This window comes from Bos grunniens, chromosome 2, assembly GCF_055505025.1.
Source record: "Bos grunniens cultivar Pamir isolate PY7600 chromosome 2, Bosgru_T2T1.0, whole genome shotgun sequence".
Taxonomy (NCBI): Eukaryota; Metazoa; Chordata; class Mammalia; order Artiodactyla; family Bovidae; genus Bos; species Bos grunniens.
In genome coordinates this window covers 65902711-65920717 of record NC_141166.1, presented here as the reverse complement: position 1 = coordinate 65920717, position 18007 = coordinate 65902711, and the positions used below count along the sequence as shown (strand labels likewise).

Here is an 18007-nt window from a genome sequence, read left to right as displayed (position 1 = left end):
ATCCCAACCATCCTTAAAATGGCAAGTTCAGGCCCTGGTACCAGCCTGTGGTGGTTCTGCCACTTACAATCTCTGGGATATTGGGCGAGTTACTTACCCTTTCTGTGCCTCAGTTTCCTCATATATAAAATGGGGATAATGCTACCTCTTTAGGGGTAGAGACCCCTCATGGGGTTGTTGGGAAGATTTAATGAGATAACAATGTTTAAAATCCTTAGAAAAGTGCTTGGCATATAGCCAGAGCCTAGGGAATTTTACTGATTGTATAGTCATCATTGTTGGGACAGGGAGAAAGGCAAGACAGAGGCCATGCGACAGCTTGGAAAAGGACAGGCCTTGAAGTCAGACCTGGATTTCAACACCAGCTCCCCACTCTCACCTCCCTCCGGCTGTGTCACTCTTGGCAAGCTACTCGACCTTTCTGTTCCTCAGATTCCAAGTCCATGAACTGAGTGCAATCACACCTACTTCTGCGGGAAAAAAATGAGATCGTGACTGTAAAGTGGACTGCATGGTACTGGCACCAAGTGCTCAATAAACAATGGATGGTCAGTAACAAGAGGGTTACTCTGGCTAAAATTAATGCAGTTTCTCATTCCTTCCCTAAATTCTCAGCACTCCTTTCTCCTTCATCTTTTCCTTCTCTCCTACAACCTGGTGCTTATCTGGGATAAAAAGAGAATCAGGAACCCACCCTGAAGGAGAAAGATATGCTCAACTCACTGAACTGATAGCATCTTTATTTAAAAATGTGATGCTTTGTTTATCATGGATGGCATTGATTTTGAGGTGTTAAATGTAGATCAAGATTATTCATCTTGATTACTGAGAAGTTTTGGCACTCCCTTAAATTTTGTGCCTCATCCTGGTCCCAGCCCTGCTTAAAACCTCCATGTAGGGAAGCAAGAAGTTACATTTGGCTAGCGAGTGAGACAGTGAGAGAGAGGTGGGCTGGGAGGCAGTGGGGCCTGTTCACAGCCTCCCAGACCACTAGCTTTGTTTGGAACTTAAAGGGCACCCTGTAAGTGCCGGGAGTCATAAGAGGTTTATGAGAGATCAGGAGCTGAGAGTGATGTCTGCTGTTTGATGGTGCCCAGACTTCCTTTGCCTTGTCCTCCTGGGATGGGAATAATGGAGAGTTAATTAGGAAAACTCTGGCTGAGCCCCTGGCCCCTAGCAGCTGCCCACAAACACCCATGGATCATTGTCAGCTCACACGGTGGAAACAATTACTTGGTGTTTGAGGGCTGGGGCCACGGGATCCCTAACTTGGCAGCCCCATTCATCCAGCAGTATGAAAGGGGGCAGCTGGCAGTGGGTGGTGAGGGCTAGTTAGCCAGCTCTCCAGAACACACTTTTTTTTTTTTGGTTGCGAACAGTCTTTGTTGCTACATGCAGGCTTTCTCCAGTTGGGGTGAGCAGGGGCTTCTCATTGCAGTGGCTTCTCTTGTTGCAGAGCATGGGTCCTGGGCATGTGGGTTCAATAGTTGTGGCACACAGGTTTAATTGCTTCATAAAATGTGGGATCTTCCTAGACCAGGGATCAAACCCATGTCCCTTGCATTGGCAGGCAGATTCTTATCCACTGCACCACCAGGGAAGCTCCAGAACACATGTCTTAAAGCCAAGCTCTCATGGTCTTCAACTCCCGGAGCTCAGTAGTGGAAGTGCCTCCTCCTGTCCCTCAGCCATGTGTGTACCAGACTAGGTGGTGGGCTTGCTCCTTTATTTCCATAAGAAGTCTTCCTCTCCAATCACTAGCTTAACAGCAGAAGTAAGACACAAGCCTAAGTTTTACCCTGTGCAGCCAGACACAACACAATGCTGATGAGAGCATAGGAGCTGGGAAGGACCCTCCAGATACGGGGATACAAGCGTGCAAGGTACCATCTGCACACCCCCAGCAGGGTCAGGGTTAAGGTTAGGGTTAGGGTTAGGGTTAGGGTTGGGTTAGGGTTAGGATTGGGTTAGGGTTAGAGTCGCCAATGGAATAGATGGTGGAGCCTGTGGCCAAGGTCCAAGCAAGGGCTCAGACAAACCCCACACCAGGTACACGGTACTACCAAACTCTAGGCAAGAAGCCTGCAGTGCCCCAGACACCCGTTTTCCTGCTCAGTGGCAAGGAAAATCTCGGGCTTTGTCTTAGGAGAGGCTCCAGATCTCCGACCACCTCACATATTTATTGAACACATCCTGAGCTTGGCTTCATGATTTTTGCCTTTCCATAGGGAATTCCGTGTTCTCTGATGCCAGTCACTTAGGAGTGGGCTTGTCAGAAGCTGTTATGCTCCTTGCTGGATGAGCTCACTGATAGGTGAGCTCCTTACTTCTATTTCTCTCAGTATGGAGCTATTTGAAGAAAGTGAGAAAGTGGTGGGTGGAAGCTTCCAGAAGCTTTGTCAACAGACTAAGAATTTTTTGTGTGAAGACTATCTTCCTAGCACCTACACGGGGCCTGGTGCACAGATATGCGTTGAATTCATGAATGATGGATACGTAATGGATGGATGGATGGATGGATGATAGATAGACAGATGCTTTAGTTGATATATACAGGGGGCTATTGGAGGGCTGGGATACATGCAGGAGAGTGGCTGCTCCAAATAGCCTAGAATAGGGGTGGGAATCTATCTGCTCACTCCCACCTCCTCATGTTTACACATCCAGACCCCACTTTGAGCAAACAAATGCCCTTAAAATCTGACTAGGAGGCCATTCCCAACATGACTGGTAACCAGCTGTGTGGCCTCAAACCAATCACTTCACTTATTTTAGCCTAGATCTCCTCTACGAGTAAACGGATAAGTAATCACTAACACACCCAGTGATCAAGGTCATCCAGAAATCAAATGGGAAGGAGCTCTCTGTAATCTCAACTTGCTGGGGACCATGGGTACTGAAGTGTCGGTACAAATGAGACAGCTAACAGCTGCCAATGCACTTTAGAAAGTATCTATCAAATCCAATCCAATCAATAAAAATGTTAAGTTGCTGCTGCTACATGTCAGGTATCTGCATATGTGTTCCCAAGGCATCTGGATTTGGGTACTTTAGGCAATTCAGGGACCCTCCTAACCTCCAGCCACTCACTCCTCCATCATCCAGCCTCAGCCCAGGACCATAGCCCATGCTCCAACTCACCCAAATACAAAACTCCAAACAGTTTCAAGGAGAGTCAGCCACAATGTACTGAATGTGTTGAGGGCAGAGGCAGTGAACTTAGAGCATAAAATCATTCCATCTTTCCAGTGTTGAGTAAAAAGGGCTTAAACTTAAGATATGGCACCATTAAAACTGATACAGTCACACCCCCTCCCCCTGCCCAGTATATACCAGCACTCACAGACAGACACGTCCATCATACACACAAATGTCCTAGTCATTATAAACCTTCACACACACACATGCACACACACACACATGCACACACACAGGTAGACAGGTTCCAGGAGACCCCTCTCGCAGAGGCAAGCCCCACCCCACACCTTTACCTATGCTGGTCCCTCCCCAAGAATGACACCATAACCTCCTGCTGTCCCCCACCCAGGTTTCCAAGAGATAGAAGTTTCATGTTTCATTTTTGCCCGTGTCCTGGACCCACCCTAGGCTTAGCAAGTCCCTTCTTGGTGCTGCCTCTTCCCTGCTGCAGGTGATACATGCCTCGCCCTGAGCCCTGATGTGGCTCCTCCCATCCACCGAAAGTTCCTGCAGGACTGGGACACATCTCAGGACACCTGCACCCCAGGCCCAGCTCCATATATACATAGGGTGCATTCATGTGTTCTCAGTCACTCCATCACGTCCAACTTTTTGCGACCCCATGGACTACAGCCTGCCAGTCTTCTTCTCTGTCCATGGAATCTTCCTAGCAAGAATACTGGTGTGGGTTTCCATTTCCTCCTCCAGGCGACCTTCCCAACCCAGGGGTTGAGCCCAGGTCTCCAGCATTGCAGGCAAATTCTTTACTGTCTGAGCCACCAGGGAAGTCAGGTAGCACTCAATATACCTTGGGAAAATGAACAAATAACCAGCAAATGTTCGGTGTGTTAGTCTTTCCTGCTCAACCTCATTGCAAGCTCCATAAGGATGAGGACTAAACCTTATAGGGCAAACTCTGATTTAAGAGGTCACCAATTCCAGGAAGTCCTCCTGATCATTCCAGCCCTTCCCAGGCCCTCTCACTTCCAGATGGAGATCCCTATGCCCAGAAAAGCCACCTGGGCAGCCTTCCCACACCCTGTAGCACTTCTGTTGTGTGGGGCAGTGTTGGGGGTTGGAGGCAGACAGGTCTGGGCTTGAATTGGAAATCCACCACTTCTCATATGCAGGGTTGTAGCACAATTCAGTTAATTTCTCAAATCTCAGCACCCTCAGCTGTGAGATGGAAAAAATAATGCCCATCTTGCAGGGCTGCAGAAAGTTTAAAATGAGGCCATACCTGCCTCCCAGCAGGTACTCAACAATGGAAGGAAATGCCATTGCTGTTATCACTGATAATTATTTTTCCTGTCACCAGTATATTAATGCATATATATGGAATTTAGAAAGATGACCCTATATGTGAGACAGCAAAAGAGACACAAAGAACAGACTTTTGGACTCTGTGGGAGAAGGCAAGGGTGGGATGATTTGAGAGAATAGCATTGAAACATGTATATTACTGTATGTGAAATAGATGACCAGTCCAAGTTCGATGCATGAAACAGAGCACTCAAAGCTGATGCACTGGGACAACCCAGAGAGATGGGATGGGGAGGGAGGTGGGAGGGGGGATCAGGATGGGGGACACGTGTTCATCCATGGCTGATTCATGTCAATGTATAGCAAAAACCACCACAATATTGTAAAGTAATTAGCTTCCAATTAAAATTAATTAATTAATTAAAAAAATTTTTTTAAGTTTAAAAAAAATTTTTTTTAAGTTTTTAAAAAAAGAGGGTAGCAATCAGGTCCCCTGCTGCAGTGCTAGTTGCATGGTGGACACCCAGTTAGCAGGTCTGGAATGCAACACATTGTAAAGCTGGTTTTCAGAGTCCAGAGATCAGCACGCTTCTCCCATCAGACTCTGTGCCCTCAAGCAGGGCCTGGGTCTCCCTAGCGTGCACCTTGAGCCCGGGAATGAAAGAAGAAACAAGCCTTCCATAGATTCGTGAGGGCCATGTGGATCTCACAGAGTTAGAGCAGGCTTTGAAGGAGGCCACATCCTGGACAACGTGCCCTCAATGTGCCCTCTCACGTGGGCTGAGCCCACACTCCCCCCACCCAGCTGCAGGAGCTTTGACAGGGATTAGTCAGTGTTCCTACTATGCATGGGAAGAGGGCTCAAGCCACTGGGTTGTTCCCATCAGTTTGAAATCAGGCTGTGATAGAGCTGGGCCATCAATGGGAGTTTGCATATTCATGCAACAGAGCCCTGAGATTTAGTCAGAGCTCCAGGCCCAATTATATAGGGGCTTATTAGCCTGGAGTCAACAAGGGAGTCCCCCTCCCCAGATATGCACAGGATGATTGCATCCACATCAGCAAACAGGGACCAGGTGGGGCCATGCTCACTATGTGGGCTCTGGCTCTCTGGGAAGCCAAGGACTGAACAGTGAAAAAAATACTGGCTTGAATTCTGGCTCTGATGCACAAGCATTGAAAATGGCCATTTCACCTTCTCATCTGTGAAATGGGTGCAATTATGCTTACCTCACAGACTCACTGAATGGATTGTAGATATGTTGGGAAATGGTCTTGGTGCCTCCTGTACCACTGGCATGCTTGTAAATGCCAGCTGTTGTCACTGAAATCCTGCTGTTTTTCATTCTAGGCAATCTTGGTTTGATGTTTCCTGAGATGTGCCAGCCTCAGGAGAAAACAGAGCAGTCCCTAATAATTATTTCAACAATACCACCTACCATCCCCAGGTTTCAAGCACTCACTCTGTGCCCCATACTGAGTTATTTCATTTAATCCCCCCAACCACCCATGTTCATGGGGTTCTCAAGGCAAGAATACTGAAGTGGTTTGCCATTCCCTTCTCCAGTGGACCACATTCTGTCAGATCTCTCCACCATGACCCACCCATCTTGGGTGGCCCCACAGGGCATAGCTTAGTTTCATTGAGTTAGACAAGGCTGTGGTCCATGTGATTAGATTGACTAGTTTTCTGTGATTATGGTTTCATTGTATCTGCCCTCTGATGCCCTCTCGCAACACCTACCGTCTTACTTGGGTTTCTCTTACCTTGGACATGGGGTATCTCTTCATGGCTGCTCCGGCAAAGTGCAGCCGCTGCTCCTTACCTTGGACGAGGGGTGTCTCCTCACTGATGCTAAAGCTGAAACTCCAATACTTTGGCCACCTGATGTGAAGAGTTGACTCATTGGAAAAGACTGATGCTGGGGAGGATTGGGGGCAGGAGGAGAAGGGGATGACAGAGGATGAGATGGCTGGATGGCATCGCTGACTCGATGGACATGAGTTTGAGTGAACTCCAGGAGTTGGTGATGGACAGGGAGGCCTGGAGTGCTGCAATTCATGGGGTTGCAAAGAGTCGGATGTGACTGAGCGACTGAACTGAACTGAACCACCCATGTGGTAGGAGCACTGGCCCCATTTTACAGATGGAGAATGTGAAGCTCAGCAAGTTAAATATCTGTCAAAGTATTGCAGAGGCAGTTTATAGTAAAGGTGGATTTGAATCCAACTTCAAAGACCATTGTTGAGTTCCATTGAATATCAGTAGCTTAGAAAAGTTGCCAGGTGCTATTAGTGAAAAAGTGACATTTTCAAACCAAATATTTAAATGCTGATAATAACCAACTTTTATCAAGAACTTTTACAGTCACAAAGAGTGACCCATGGGGTCACAAAGAGTCGGACACAACTGAGCAACTTCATTCTCTTTCTTTCACTTTCCCTTTAACATGGCTGACATCCATTAACTCATTCACTCCTTCCAGAAGTCTTATAGAATAGGTGGCATTTTATGGAAAAGGAAATAGGTGGCTCAAACAGGTTACATGATGAGCACCAGAATGAGAGGTGGGGCACTAGATTACAAGAAGTAATCTGGCCTTTGAGTCAGAGAAACAGACCAAAGCTGCAAACTCGGGCATTTTCTTGCTGTGTGATCTTGGGCAAATCATTAAACCTCTCTGTGCTTCAATTTGAGCTATCTAACTTGCCAACCCTCATTTTCCTTCCTTGTTGATATCAAGCAAGATAATAAAGATGAAGGATCAGCTCAATTAAAAATTAAAAAAAGGGTTAAAACCGCTTTTTTTTTTTTCTTTTTTCTTTTCTCTTTCTACTCTGTGTTGTGACCTGGTTACTTTTAAAGGGCTGAGCTATTTTGGTACACTTGGCTGCTGCCCACTGCTCAGCCTGGTTCCAGGGCACACGTCAGATGCCCAGTGTGGCCTGGCATCCCTGTGCCTGTGTCAGTCTTTTCAGCTGGCCTGAAGTCACCAGGCATCAGAGCAGAATGCCCACCCTCCCACTCTCCCCTGCTTCCTTCCAAGTGCAGTGCTTGGGGGAGAGGCAGCAGCACCCAGCCCTGGACATGGGAACTCCAAGAAAGAAAGGGAGAAGAGAAGGGGGGAGGGTCATTCTCCAAACCTCAGGCTGGGGCCTAGGGACACAACTGAGTAGCCGAGTGGAAGGAATTCCCTTCTTCTATCCTGGGCCAACAGGGGCAAAACTGGGCTGGAGGGAGTTGATCTCGTTCCCTCATTCACTAATTCCCATGGGAAGAGTCGCTGGGTGTGTAAGTAACATACCAAGAGGTAGACAGTGAGAACAGAAGGAGGGAACCCACTTGAAACATCTGAAAATTAGAGACATTGTCCACATTGCTTTGAAAATAAGGCAGGATTTTCCCACATGAGAGCAGAAACCTCTATCTAAATGGAAGAGCAATCCTGTTAGCAGGTTCCTCTGTTAGAGCAGGGATATCAGAAACAGCTTCCAGATCCAACGATGGAAGGTCTGTTTAACCAATCTAAATCCAGCGTCTATGGTCAATGGTATGCACCTCAGGGGAAAGGGAAAAGGGTTTGGCACAAACTGCCCCTTAGCATTGTTCAAGGGCGATCATCAGAGGAAAGAGCAGGTACAGAACTTGTCAGTGTTTAGAGTTTTATATTCTTCATGAACAAATCCACGTACATGTACATTTGAAAAGTCAGGAAGAATACAAACCAAGCTGTTAACAGAAATTACCTCTGGGAAGGAGATTGCATAACGAGAGAGGGAAATTTTATTTTCTGTCTTATATTTCTGTATATTGTTTACACTTTTTGCAAGTGCAGATTGCATCTACAATTTTTCAAAAGATGTTTTCCATTCAGAGAAAATAAAAGCATCCTGACTGCAGACGCATCAAGTGAGGGACCCCGCTGGAAGTGGGGCTGCTGCCCAAGCAGCCACAGAAAGCTTAGGGACATCCTGGAGGCCCTAGGGGGAGGGGGCCTAAATCAGCCCAGCAGGGGACTTCCCTGGTAGTCCAGTGGTTAAGAATCTGCCTTACAATGCAGGGGACATGGGTTCAATCCCTGGTCAGGAAACTAAGATTCCGCATGCCACAGAGCAATTAACCCCACCTGCCACAGCTAGAGAATCCGCACATCACAACCCAAGATCCCATGTGCCACAACTAAGACCTGATGCAGCCAAATTAATTAATTAATCCATTAAAAAATTAAATCAGCCCAGAAGCCCCAGTGGGCAGTAGTCATCGTTTCATGTCCGTTGGATGGTTCTCCTGATCTCTAGACATGTAACTGGGGCCTTGAAGGTTGCAATAAATGCTCCTTTGTAGTCCTCACCACTCACCCAAACCTTAAGAACTCAGGGCCAGAAGTGGAGGTGGATGGGAACCCACTGGTTAAGAGATCCCCTCTGATCCTGCTGTAAAGTCAGACACTCGAGATCTTTCTTATATCTACCCTGATTTAATCTAATCTACCCTATTTAATTTAATCTAATTAATCTACCCTAGGCTTTCCACATCCATCTATCCATCCACTTTACAAACATTTATTGAGCACCTACTGGTTACCAGGCACATTCTAAATCCTGGAGCTGGGGTGTGGGTTTCAGTGGTGACTCACACCGATGATAGGTCTGCCTTGTGAAGCCTGAAGTCCGTGGGGAAGACAGGCAACCTGAACGTGTGTTTACAGCCTTGTGGCAAGCACCATGGGAAGGAAGATCAGTCCTTAGGGGAAGGGGCATCAGGTTGAGGCTAGGAAGCTACTGGAAGTGATGTGTCAGCTGAGCCCGGAAAGAGGGGTGGGAGCTAACCCAGAGGAGAGGATTCCAAGTACAGGGAACAGCATGACTGGTACATGAAAGAGTAAGAAGGAAGAGAGTGAGAAGCCTGGAAACAAACTGATTACACTATGAGGAGATCGCGGATACTCAGGTGGCTCCATGAAAGGTGGCTTCACCTCTGGAGTGCCTGATGGGGACCCTTGCTTGTCTCCGTGTGCCTTCCTTGTAGTCTGTCTTTGAGGTCTCACCACCCTGCCCCACCTATATTCCCAGAGTTTGATCTCCAGGCTCCAACAGACTTCAGTGCCAGTCCTGGCCCCAGCCTTGAGCAAGTCATTGTATCTCTTCGCACCTCAGTTTCCTCATCTGTAAAGTGGGACAATAGCAATACCTACTTCAGAGGGATGTGGTGAGGAAACAACTGTCTGAGCACCGATTTTTGGCACATCGTGAGGGTTCCATCCATAAAAACTGTAGTTCTGCCTGGTTGGTCACGGCCACAGTGCATAAGTGTCAAAGTTAAGATAGGCATGTGGAGATCATTGCACTTTTCTGTTTATTTTTGGGTATTTTTCAAATTCTTGTGACAGAATTTAATTTTTTAAATGCTTCTATCATTTACTTCAACCACTGCTGGGACCCATGCTCCTTTGTGGAACACCCTTGTTGATTGAAGAGTATAGCAATAACAAGACTAAAACATGCCTCTAGAATTTCACATTTCCACCTGTCAACTTCATCCTCCCCAATAACCAGAAGGTCCCTGGGAGAGACCTTGCCCCGACCCCCAACCCATCCTGATTCCAGGATTTGGTTCCAATGCCAACATTAGTCTTCAAAATCAGATGAGAGAAGGAAAGATTGAAATGTTACTTCTGTTTATGTTTAGTCTAAAAAAAAGAGGGGGAAAATAAAGCATTACTAATACTTAAAAGTGGCTTCCCTAGTGTCTCAGTGGTAAAGAATCTGCCTGCCAATGCAAGAGATGCAGATTTGGTTCCTGGGTCAGGAATACCCCTGGGAGAAAGAAATGGCAACCCACTCCAGTATTCTTGCCTGGGAAATCCCATGGATGGAGGAACCTAGCAGGCTATAGTCCATGGGGTCATAAAAGAGTCGGACACAACTTAGCAACTTAACAACAACAATACTTAAAGTATGGATTGAAACTGTGCACTCAAAGAATTAGAGTGCACAGACTCCCCTGGGACTCATAAAAGAACGTATTTTTGCCCAAGCTTTGGAAAAAATGGCAAGTTGAAGTGAAACACATGGATTAACCCTTGGTTTTTTCAGTTGCAGTGAGAGGAGACTTATCTCTAAACTCGGTTAGCCAGCCAGAACATACATACACTTGAATGTGGAGAGCCTTTAACGAACATAAACACAAAAAGAATTTTTAAAGTATGGCTTGACGGTGGTATACATAAATTATTCATAAGTCAAATACACGTATTGGGGATGAGAATTCAAAAAATGATTGTCCGATAGGAATGCTTGGTCACTGAAGTTTAAAGCAACAAATGACCTCTCTAAGGTGTCATCATAACTCTATGCAGAGGGGGGCCTAGATGTTTCTTCTTGGATGCCCAAAAGAGCCATCTGCTCACATAGATAGGAGGAAGATGTAGCAGATGGAATCACCTCTATCTGAGTTTCCAGGGTCCGGTGTGTATCTCACACTCTCAGGCAGTCCTGAAAATAATTAGCCACCTAGATGTGGACTTTGGGAATGAGAAAAGGACCTCTCAGCAATCAGGGACAGCCATGCTCACTTCAGCTAAATCTTCTCCACCAAAAAGAGGAACAAGGGAGAGCTATTAGAGAAGAAGGTGGTCAGTGGCCCCTAAGGAGAAAGATGGTGGTGGGGTTGCTGGCAGACACACAGGTAAACATGAGCACCAGGACTTGGTGACCAAATGGTCCTGCCTCCAGCACTGACCCCAAGACAGGAAGTTCAGCCAAATTGTCCAGGAGCCTGGGATGTCCTCTGGGGGCAACTGGAATCAAAGAATCAGGCTGGTTCATCTCATCTGACCCTTTGAAGGATGCTGAGACTCCCAAAATCAGAGAAAGGAGTGAGAAATGTGTCCACCTGTTGTGCTCTCCTCTCAAACACCTGGGAGCTCTGAGAGGCAAACAGGCTCCATCTATGTAGTCAGGCAGTAGCACAGCCTGGAGGTCTAAGTTCAAGTGTGGGCTCAGTCTCTTACAAACTTTATGAACACAAGCAAGGCACTAGGTCTCTCTGAATCCTAATTTCTCCACCTCCCAAATGGACAGAATAAAACCTACTTCTACTTCCAGGGAGATGCCAAGGTGACAATCCCAACCTAAAAACAGAAAATGGACTCAAAAGCAATTAGGGACTTAAAATGATACTTTACAACTGATTGACAATAATTCTCAAACTAACTAGAGACAAAAAGGAAAAGTGTCTGGGGCAGGTAATTTCTTTCATTTCACATGTACCCCAAGACTGATGGCACACAGAGGTGGCAGAGGTCTCCCCATCCTTTCCTCCAAGGAAAGGGAGACCTCCATGAAGATAATGGGATTGTAGACCCTGGATCATGAGGGGTCTGCCTGGAACCCAGATAGCGTATAGATACAGGGAGAGATTGCTCCTGAGCTGGCAAGCTCTTACCATCGGCCGCGTCCCGCCCCCCCCACCGTTGCCTCATCAATCTATCATCCTCTTAGCAGCTGACACCTCTGGCAGCACCTCCCGGCAACCCGGGCATTAGAATTGCAAGAAGCCAGGCTGCACCAGGGAATACAGATGGAGGAATCTCAGATTCAAATTTGTCTAAGTATTGTGAACAACCAGACCCGGGAAAGGCGTTTCAACTGCCCTTCCACCAAAGGGAAGTGGTGGGGGTTTTGTTAGAAGTACAAATTGCTTCTTAATGCAGAGGATAAAGCTGGGCTCCGGCACCTCCTTAGAAATTCCTCCTGCTCCCAGGAAAGCCACCGCTGCATGTCAATTTTAATTTTTGAAATTTAAACCGAGGGCTTTGTGTCTAAGCTCCATCTCATCGGAGGAAGGGGAGGAATAAGTCAAAAAGGATTAGGGGCCCGCTGGGGATTGCAGATCCATAGCAATTAGACTTCATTTGGGTCTCATATATTTGGTTTTAATCGCATTTCTGGATGATACAATCGACAAGGCATCAGAAATTGATACATACGCGACTGTAGACGGGATCGACTCTGCCCTCCCCAGTTCCTGGGCTCAGCTGGCTTTGGGTTCCACAATCACTGGGGTAGGGTGGGTGGGGAACTGCGGTTCATGTGGGCTGGAACTGGGAGGGTGATGGTTTGCATATGGATATTGTTTTCCTCCTCGATATCTTTGAGCAGTTTATGCCTAGACTTGAAGCAGATGCAATCATTGCTAATATTCAAGTGAATGACAATAAAACATTATTCAAATAAAATAAGAGCATAAAGAGGAATAGCGACAGAGACAAGACTCAAGGCAGGGGGTATAATTGTCTTTTAAATCAGAATCACAAATTTCAGCATCTTCCAGGAACTAAAGTTGAGCACATTGCAATTTGGGAGCAGACATATAGCCACGAATATGTCACACACCACACTGACACGAGTCTATGAATTTGTGTGTGTGTGCACCTGTGTAACATGGATTAGAGACAACAACCACATTATATCCACATGGGGTGTGTGTGTGCATATCCAGTTCGACATAGGTAGCACACTCCAGGGTTGCCTCTGTGTACATATTCACATTTCTCTGCAAACAGCTGGTCAAAAGGAGCTCCATGAATACTAACAGGTTGCTAACTAGTTATTTTGTAGATAACGTACTGTTCATTGGAACGCAATAATCTAAAAACAGAACAAAAAAAGTGAAAAAACAAAAACACCATGTGGAGTGTTTTCTTAACCTGTGTGTGTGTGTGTGTGTGTGTGTGTGTGTGTGTGTGTAACAGTGAAGGAAAGGAAAGGGAAGGGCCAAACAAATGCAGTCAGGTTCAGAGCAGGTGCCCCATACCACCACGCACACAGGAAGACCCCCTAAGAGGGGTGTCCCACCACAAAGGGGAGAGTCTATCTCATTTACCACACAGCTCTGGGTGAATTCAGGGAGTTGGATGGTCCACACAATTGCCTCAGTGTACCAGGCAATTAACTTGGAGATTATGGACCCAGCTAGTGTAAGCTGATGTGCTGAGTTCATTACATGCCCGAGTGGGTGTTTCCTCAGGGATTTCTCTATTGACTTTTGGGAGATCTCGGAGATCATCTGATGGCAAATACCTCCTTCATCCCTCTCATTTTGCATAAATGCCTCCTCTTCCCTTTCCTTCTCCAGAAACTCCAGGCCTCTACTTCCTCCCACAAGGCTAGGAAACTGAAAATCCAACCTCCGTCTCCTGTCACCCTCTAATTCTTCCTCCCGCCCTCCTCTGGTCAAGGCTGCAGCCCAGCCCGGCAGAGACACAACCTAAAGGGTGAGAGGCTACCCTCCCATCTCCCCACATCTTTTCACCCTTCCAGGCAGCACAGACAAGGCAGTGGCTGGCAACTGGGGTAGAGATGGAGCTATTCAGGGCCCAGTTCCGGTCTTTATGTCAAGGTGAACATCTGGAGGCCCGGTCCCGGGACCAGGCTGACAGAGACATGGAGAGTCCATAGTCTAGAAACATAATTTAATGCATCGCGGTAGGTCTGAGGCGGGAGTGAGGTGTAGAGATGGATTTTCTGATTGCTGGGATTCTGCTGAAGGTGGGATTTCAGCTAATGGACAGGGACATTTGCACAAGTATTTCAGGTCACAAAGAAGGACACCCCAGGGAGCTTGTGCTCGCTTTGGCCTACCTCGGTGGCCAGAGCTGGGAGCCCTCAGTCTCAGGGCTCTCGGAGGAGGAGGGGGACTGGAAGCACTCAGGCATCCCGCTGGGGCCTGTCCAGTCCAATCAGCTCTGCAAAGTCTGCGCTGCCGCCTCCCTGGCTGGGGTTTCAGGTTCACGCTCATTTCTCCACTTGGGCATCCCGCTCTACTGCCCCGGGTTGGGGCCAGGAACCAGGAGCACAGCCAGGAGCGTGGCGAGTCACAGACACACGGAGGTCCGAAGCTGGGCAGGAAGGACAGCGAGGGTGTGTCTTTTCCAACGATGTCAGGAAGTGTCAGGAAGCGAGAGTGGTCCTCGCCAGGGGACAGAGCGCCCCCACGAGGATAGGGCGGGTTGAAGCCACCCCACCTCGCGCTCCCTGCTCCTCTAATCCGGGTACAAAAGAAAGCCCGAGAAGGTGCTGTACTTGTTGTTATTGCCTCCGTGCGCCTTTCCGCCGTCCAGCTTCACATACACCTCGTCCCCCGAATCAAGGTGTAGCACCACGCTGTTACTGGCGTAGTCGTAGTTCTGGTCCGCATCCTGCGCGATGGCGCTGGCCCGGACCTGGGGGCAAGCCATCAGAGCGGGTTGGCTCGAATACCTCTACCTGGGCCCTTGCCCGACCCTCCACGTGGCGTGCCCCCTGGCCGGCCTTCCGCCTGCCCCTCCAGGGTCCACGCTCCCACCCAGGCTCCACGCTGTCTCTCCAACTTAGCCAACTCCTTCCCTGCACCCTAGTCTCCACAGTCGCCAGATCTGGGAAGAAGGGAGGCAGAGGGCTTCGGGGACACTGACCCAGTAGGGAAGAGGGGAACCAGGGGCCAGGGCCAAGAAGAAGGGAGACGGGGAGGGCACAGGGGAGAATGGGGCGCACAGGGAGATAAAGAAGAATGAGGTTTCCGAGAACCCCACGGGGCTTCAGGCGGCAATGCAAATAGCAGGGGAGTGCAATTTGTGTAGTAGGGAACCCAACCTCCGGAGCTACCGGGCAAAAGCGACCAGGACGCACTGGGAGACGCGATGCTGCGGTGCGCTCCCTCCCAACGGGGAGAAAGAGACTGAGTTCTCAGGAGCTTTGGGGCGCTGGGTGGGAACGAGGGTCCGCAGGGACTTGCGAGGGTGGAGGGGAAGCGGGGGTGTCACTGACCTGGCCATTCTTGCAGAGGTCCGCCCACATGCTGGTGCCGTCGCCGCCGCGCATGAGGATGTGGTAGGTGAAGAAGTAGATGCCACGCACCTGACAGCTGAACTTGCCCGTAGTAGGGTCGTAGTGATTGCCGAGATTGGTGACCACGTCGTCGAATTTGAGCACTTCGTAGCCTTCGTGGGGGCTCTTAAGACCCACATAGAAGGCGATCTTGGGACCGCTGAAGGCGGCGCTCAACGCGCCAGTCACTTCGCCCTCAGAGTCACCGCCGCCCCCGGTTCCGCCACCCACCACCCCGACACCTCCTGCCGCGCCCGCCGTCAGCTGCAGGCCAGGTAGCCCGGGCCGCCCAGAGTCGCCCTTCTCCCCCGGGGGACCCCGGGGTCCAGGTGGGCCCGGCTCTCCCGGGGGGCCCCGCGGTCCCGGCTTGCCAGGTCTCCCCGGGTCGCCCTTGGGTCCCTGGATGAAAGGGGGCGGAGGGTTGATGCTCAGGTCCTGCATGACTTCCAGCGCGGCAGTGCTGGGTCCCGGCGGCGGAGCCTTGGCTCCCGCGGGCCCCGCACCGGGTGCGGCGGTGTAGGGGTCGCAGATCATGCGGCAGGTGCCCATCATCTCGTAGTGCGCCGCGCCGGGGGGCGCCGCCTGCAGCAGCAACGGAACGGCGATAAGCAGCCCCAGCGCCATGGCTAGGAGCACGCCGACGGCCGCCAGGCAGGCGCGGCGCCGCCGCTGCCACAGCCGGGAGGCAACCGCCACCAGCTCCTCCTTGCCGCCCGGGGAGGTAATGGTCTGGCGGCGCAGGCGGCCCCGCTCCCCGCGCTCGGGGGCGGACTCCGCGGGTCCTGGTCGCGCCCCCGACGTGGCGACCCCTTCCTCTGGGCGCGCAACTACTTCAGCGAGAGGCACCCTGGCCCAGGCGCCGGTGCCCACCGCGCTGGGACTGCTCAGGAGAGCCCCGGAGCCCAGCACGCATGGCGGGGGGCGCACAGGACGAGCCCGGCGCCCAGCGGGTCCCGGCGGCTGCGGCCAGGGAGCACTGGGTGGCAAGGCGGAGTCCCGCGAGGGCTCGCGCTGCCTCCTGCCCGGCTCGTCTGGACTCAGCAGGGATCAGCGCGCAGGGAGGGCGCTCGGGCTCCGCGGCGCGCTCTGCTCTGCTCTCCCGCTGCTCGCTGGCTGCCGCGCGGAGGGGGGACCCAGCTACCCTGACGTAAGGAGTCCGGGGCTGAGCGGCGGAGGCGGCGAGGAAGCAGCGCGCGCTGCCATCACTTGGGAGACGGCGCCCTCATGTCATCAGCCTTCTGTCCTCCTCCTATCGGGCGGCGTCCCAGGCAGAGGCGGCAAAGGCGCGGTTCCTCCTGGCGGCGCCTGGGAGCCACAAGTGGGCGCCGCGGGCTCAGCCGGGACCTAGCTTCTCAGGCACACCCACCAGCGGCCACACTCACGCGCCTCCCACCCGCCACACACTTACGGGCGCACACAGGCAAGTCCACAGGGCCACGAAGGCGCCCGGAATCCCGATACCAGCAAGGTCCTTCGGGGATCACCTAATCCACCCCCTGCCTGCAAGCAGGACTAGACTTAGTCAAGGAGAACCTCAGTCCCTTAAGCCCAGGAGAGAAGAACTTTCTGAAAGCTCTTCGGAGTTACGTCTTCAGAATGGAATAAATCTCACTTCAGGGTCTTCGCACACCTAACCGGAGTACTCCAAGCTGCCAAAGAGGTACCGGAAAACCAGCCCACCAGCTCTTTTAATGACTCTGAAAAGCTGAAAGCCCCCAGTACAAGAGTCTACTAGAGAGACCTCCCTGGGTGTCCAGCCGTTAGGACTAGACGCTTCCACTGCAGGGGGCGTGGCTTCAATCTCTGATTTGAGAACTAAGATCCTGCCTGCTGCTTGCCGGATAGCCGAAAGAAAAAAAGAATGGACTACTCTCGACTCTTTTCTTCCACCCAAAGAATGGCCTGCCCTTGTACTCTGTATAAAGTTCATTTAAATCCAGATCCCTGGCACCCAGCCCTTGGTGGTAACCTTGGTGCACTCAGCTTCATTCCTATCCCGCCACTGCCAGGCAGATCCACAGACAGATTCCTTTGGACATTCCCAGTTTCTGGTCCTACTGACCTGGGTCGAGTTATTAAAAAAAAAAAATAGTCCAAAGCCATTCTGAGCCAAAGCTGTGACACCTTATTTAGAGAATTGGGAAGACCTCCAGTTCAGAAATCAAAAGCTCTGTTTTCTGGTTCTGCTCTTGCCCTGCATATGACTTTGGGCAGATTGTTTCCTGCTCCAAGCCTTCGTTTTCCTAAAAGGCAGTCTTCCTGACAGGAGAATTCACCAGGATGGAATGCCTGGGAGGAAAGTCAGTGGCTGATGTCAGTGTTTGGCAGAGCCTCCGTGTCTCTGGAACGGATTCGCCTTCCTGAGGCTGTTGCTTTTGAGGAGAACATTCATTTATCAGGTATTGCGTTGTCGTGGGTTACTTAAAATTTCATTTTTTTTCTTTCTGGTACCTCTGGGTCATTCCCCCTCTCCACTTCACATGGGTCCAGCCTCTTCCTTCATTGGTGTCTCTCCCAGGGCATAGCAAAAAATCTGGCACCTGGTAGGCCTTCACTACAGATTTGTGGAAAAGATGACTGAATCTAGCTTGAAGCAAACTTGACCCAGGTGAGAACAGGGAGACTGGCCTCATTTACTGAGCACCTACTATGATGCATCAGGCACTTGCATGTGCTG

At 50.1% G+C, this 18007-nt stretch overlaps 1 protein-coding gene across 1 annotated transcript; it reads right to left on the bottom strand.

The window, feature by feature from the left end:
- Nucleotides 1-12376: 12376 nt before the first annotated feature.
- On the bottom strand, nt 12377-16558 carry C1QL2 (complement C1q like 2). The gene is made up of 2 exons (XM_086367149.1): nt 15271-16558; nt 12377-14687 (listed from the first exon to the last, which is right to left on the bottom strand). The coding sequence occupies exons 1-2, from the start codon at nt 15952-15954 to the stop codon at nt 14508-14510; spliced, it is 864 nt and encodes a 287-aa protein (XP_086223275.1). The 5' UTR covers nt 15955-16558; the 3' UTR covers nt 12377-14507.
- Nucleotides 16559-18007: the final 1449 nt, after the last annotated feature.

What these genes read in the sequence shown, in the direction of transcription:
- C1QL2 (XM_086367149.1), bottom strand. Translation starts at nt 15,954, where the DNA reads ATGGCGCTGGGGCTGCTTATCGCCGTTCCGTTGCTGCTGCAGGCGGCG. An exon ending in ACCTCTGCAAGAATGGCCAG is followed by an intron (nt 14,688 to 15,270) that starts GTCAGTGACACC and finishes GCTTGCCCCCAG; the next exon opens with GTCCGGGCCAGCGCCATCGC.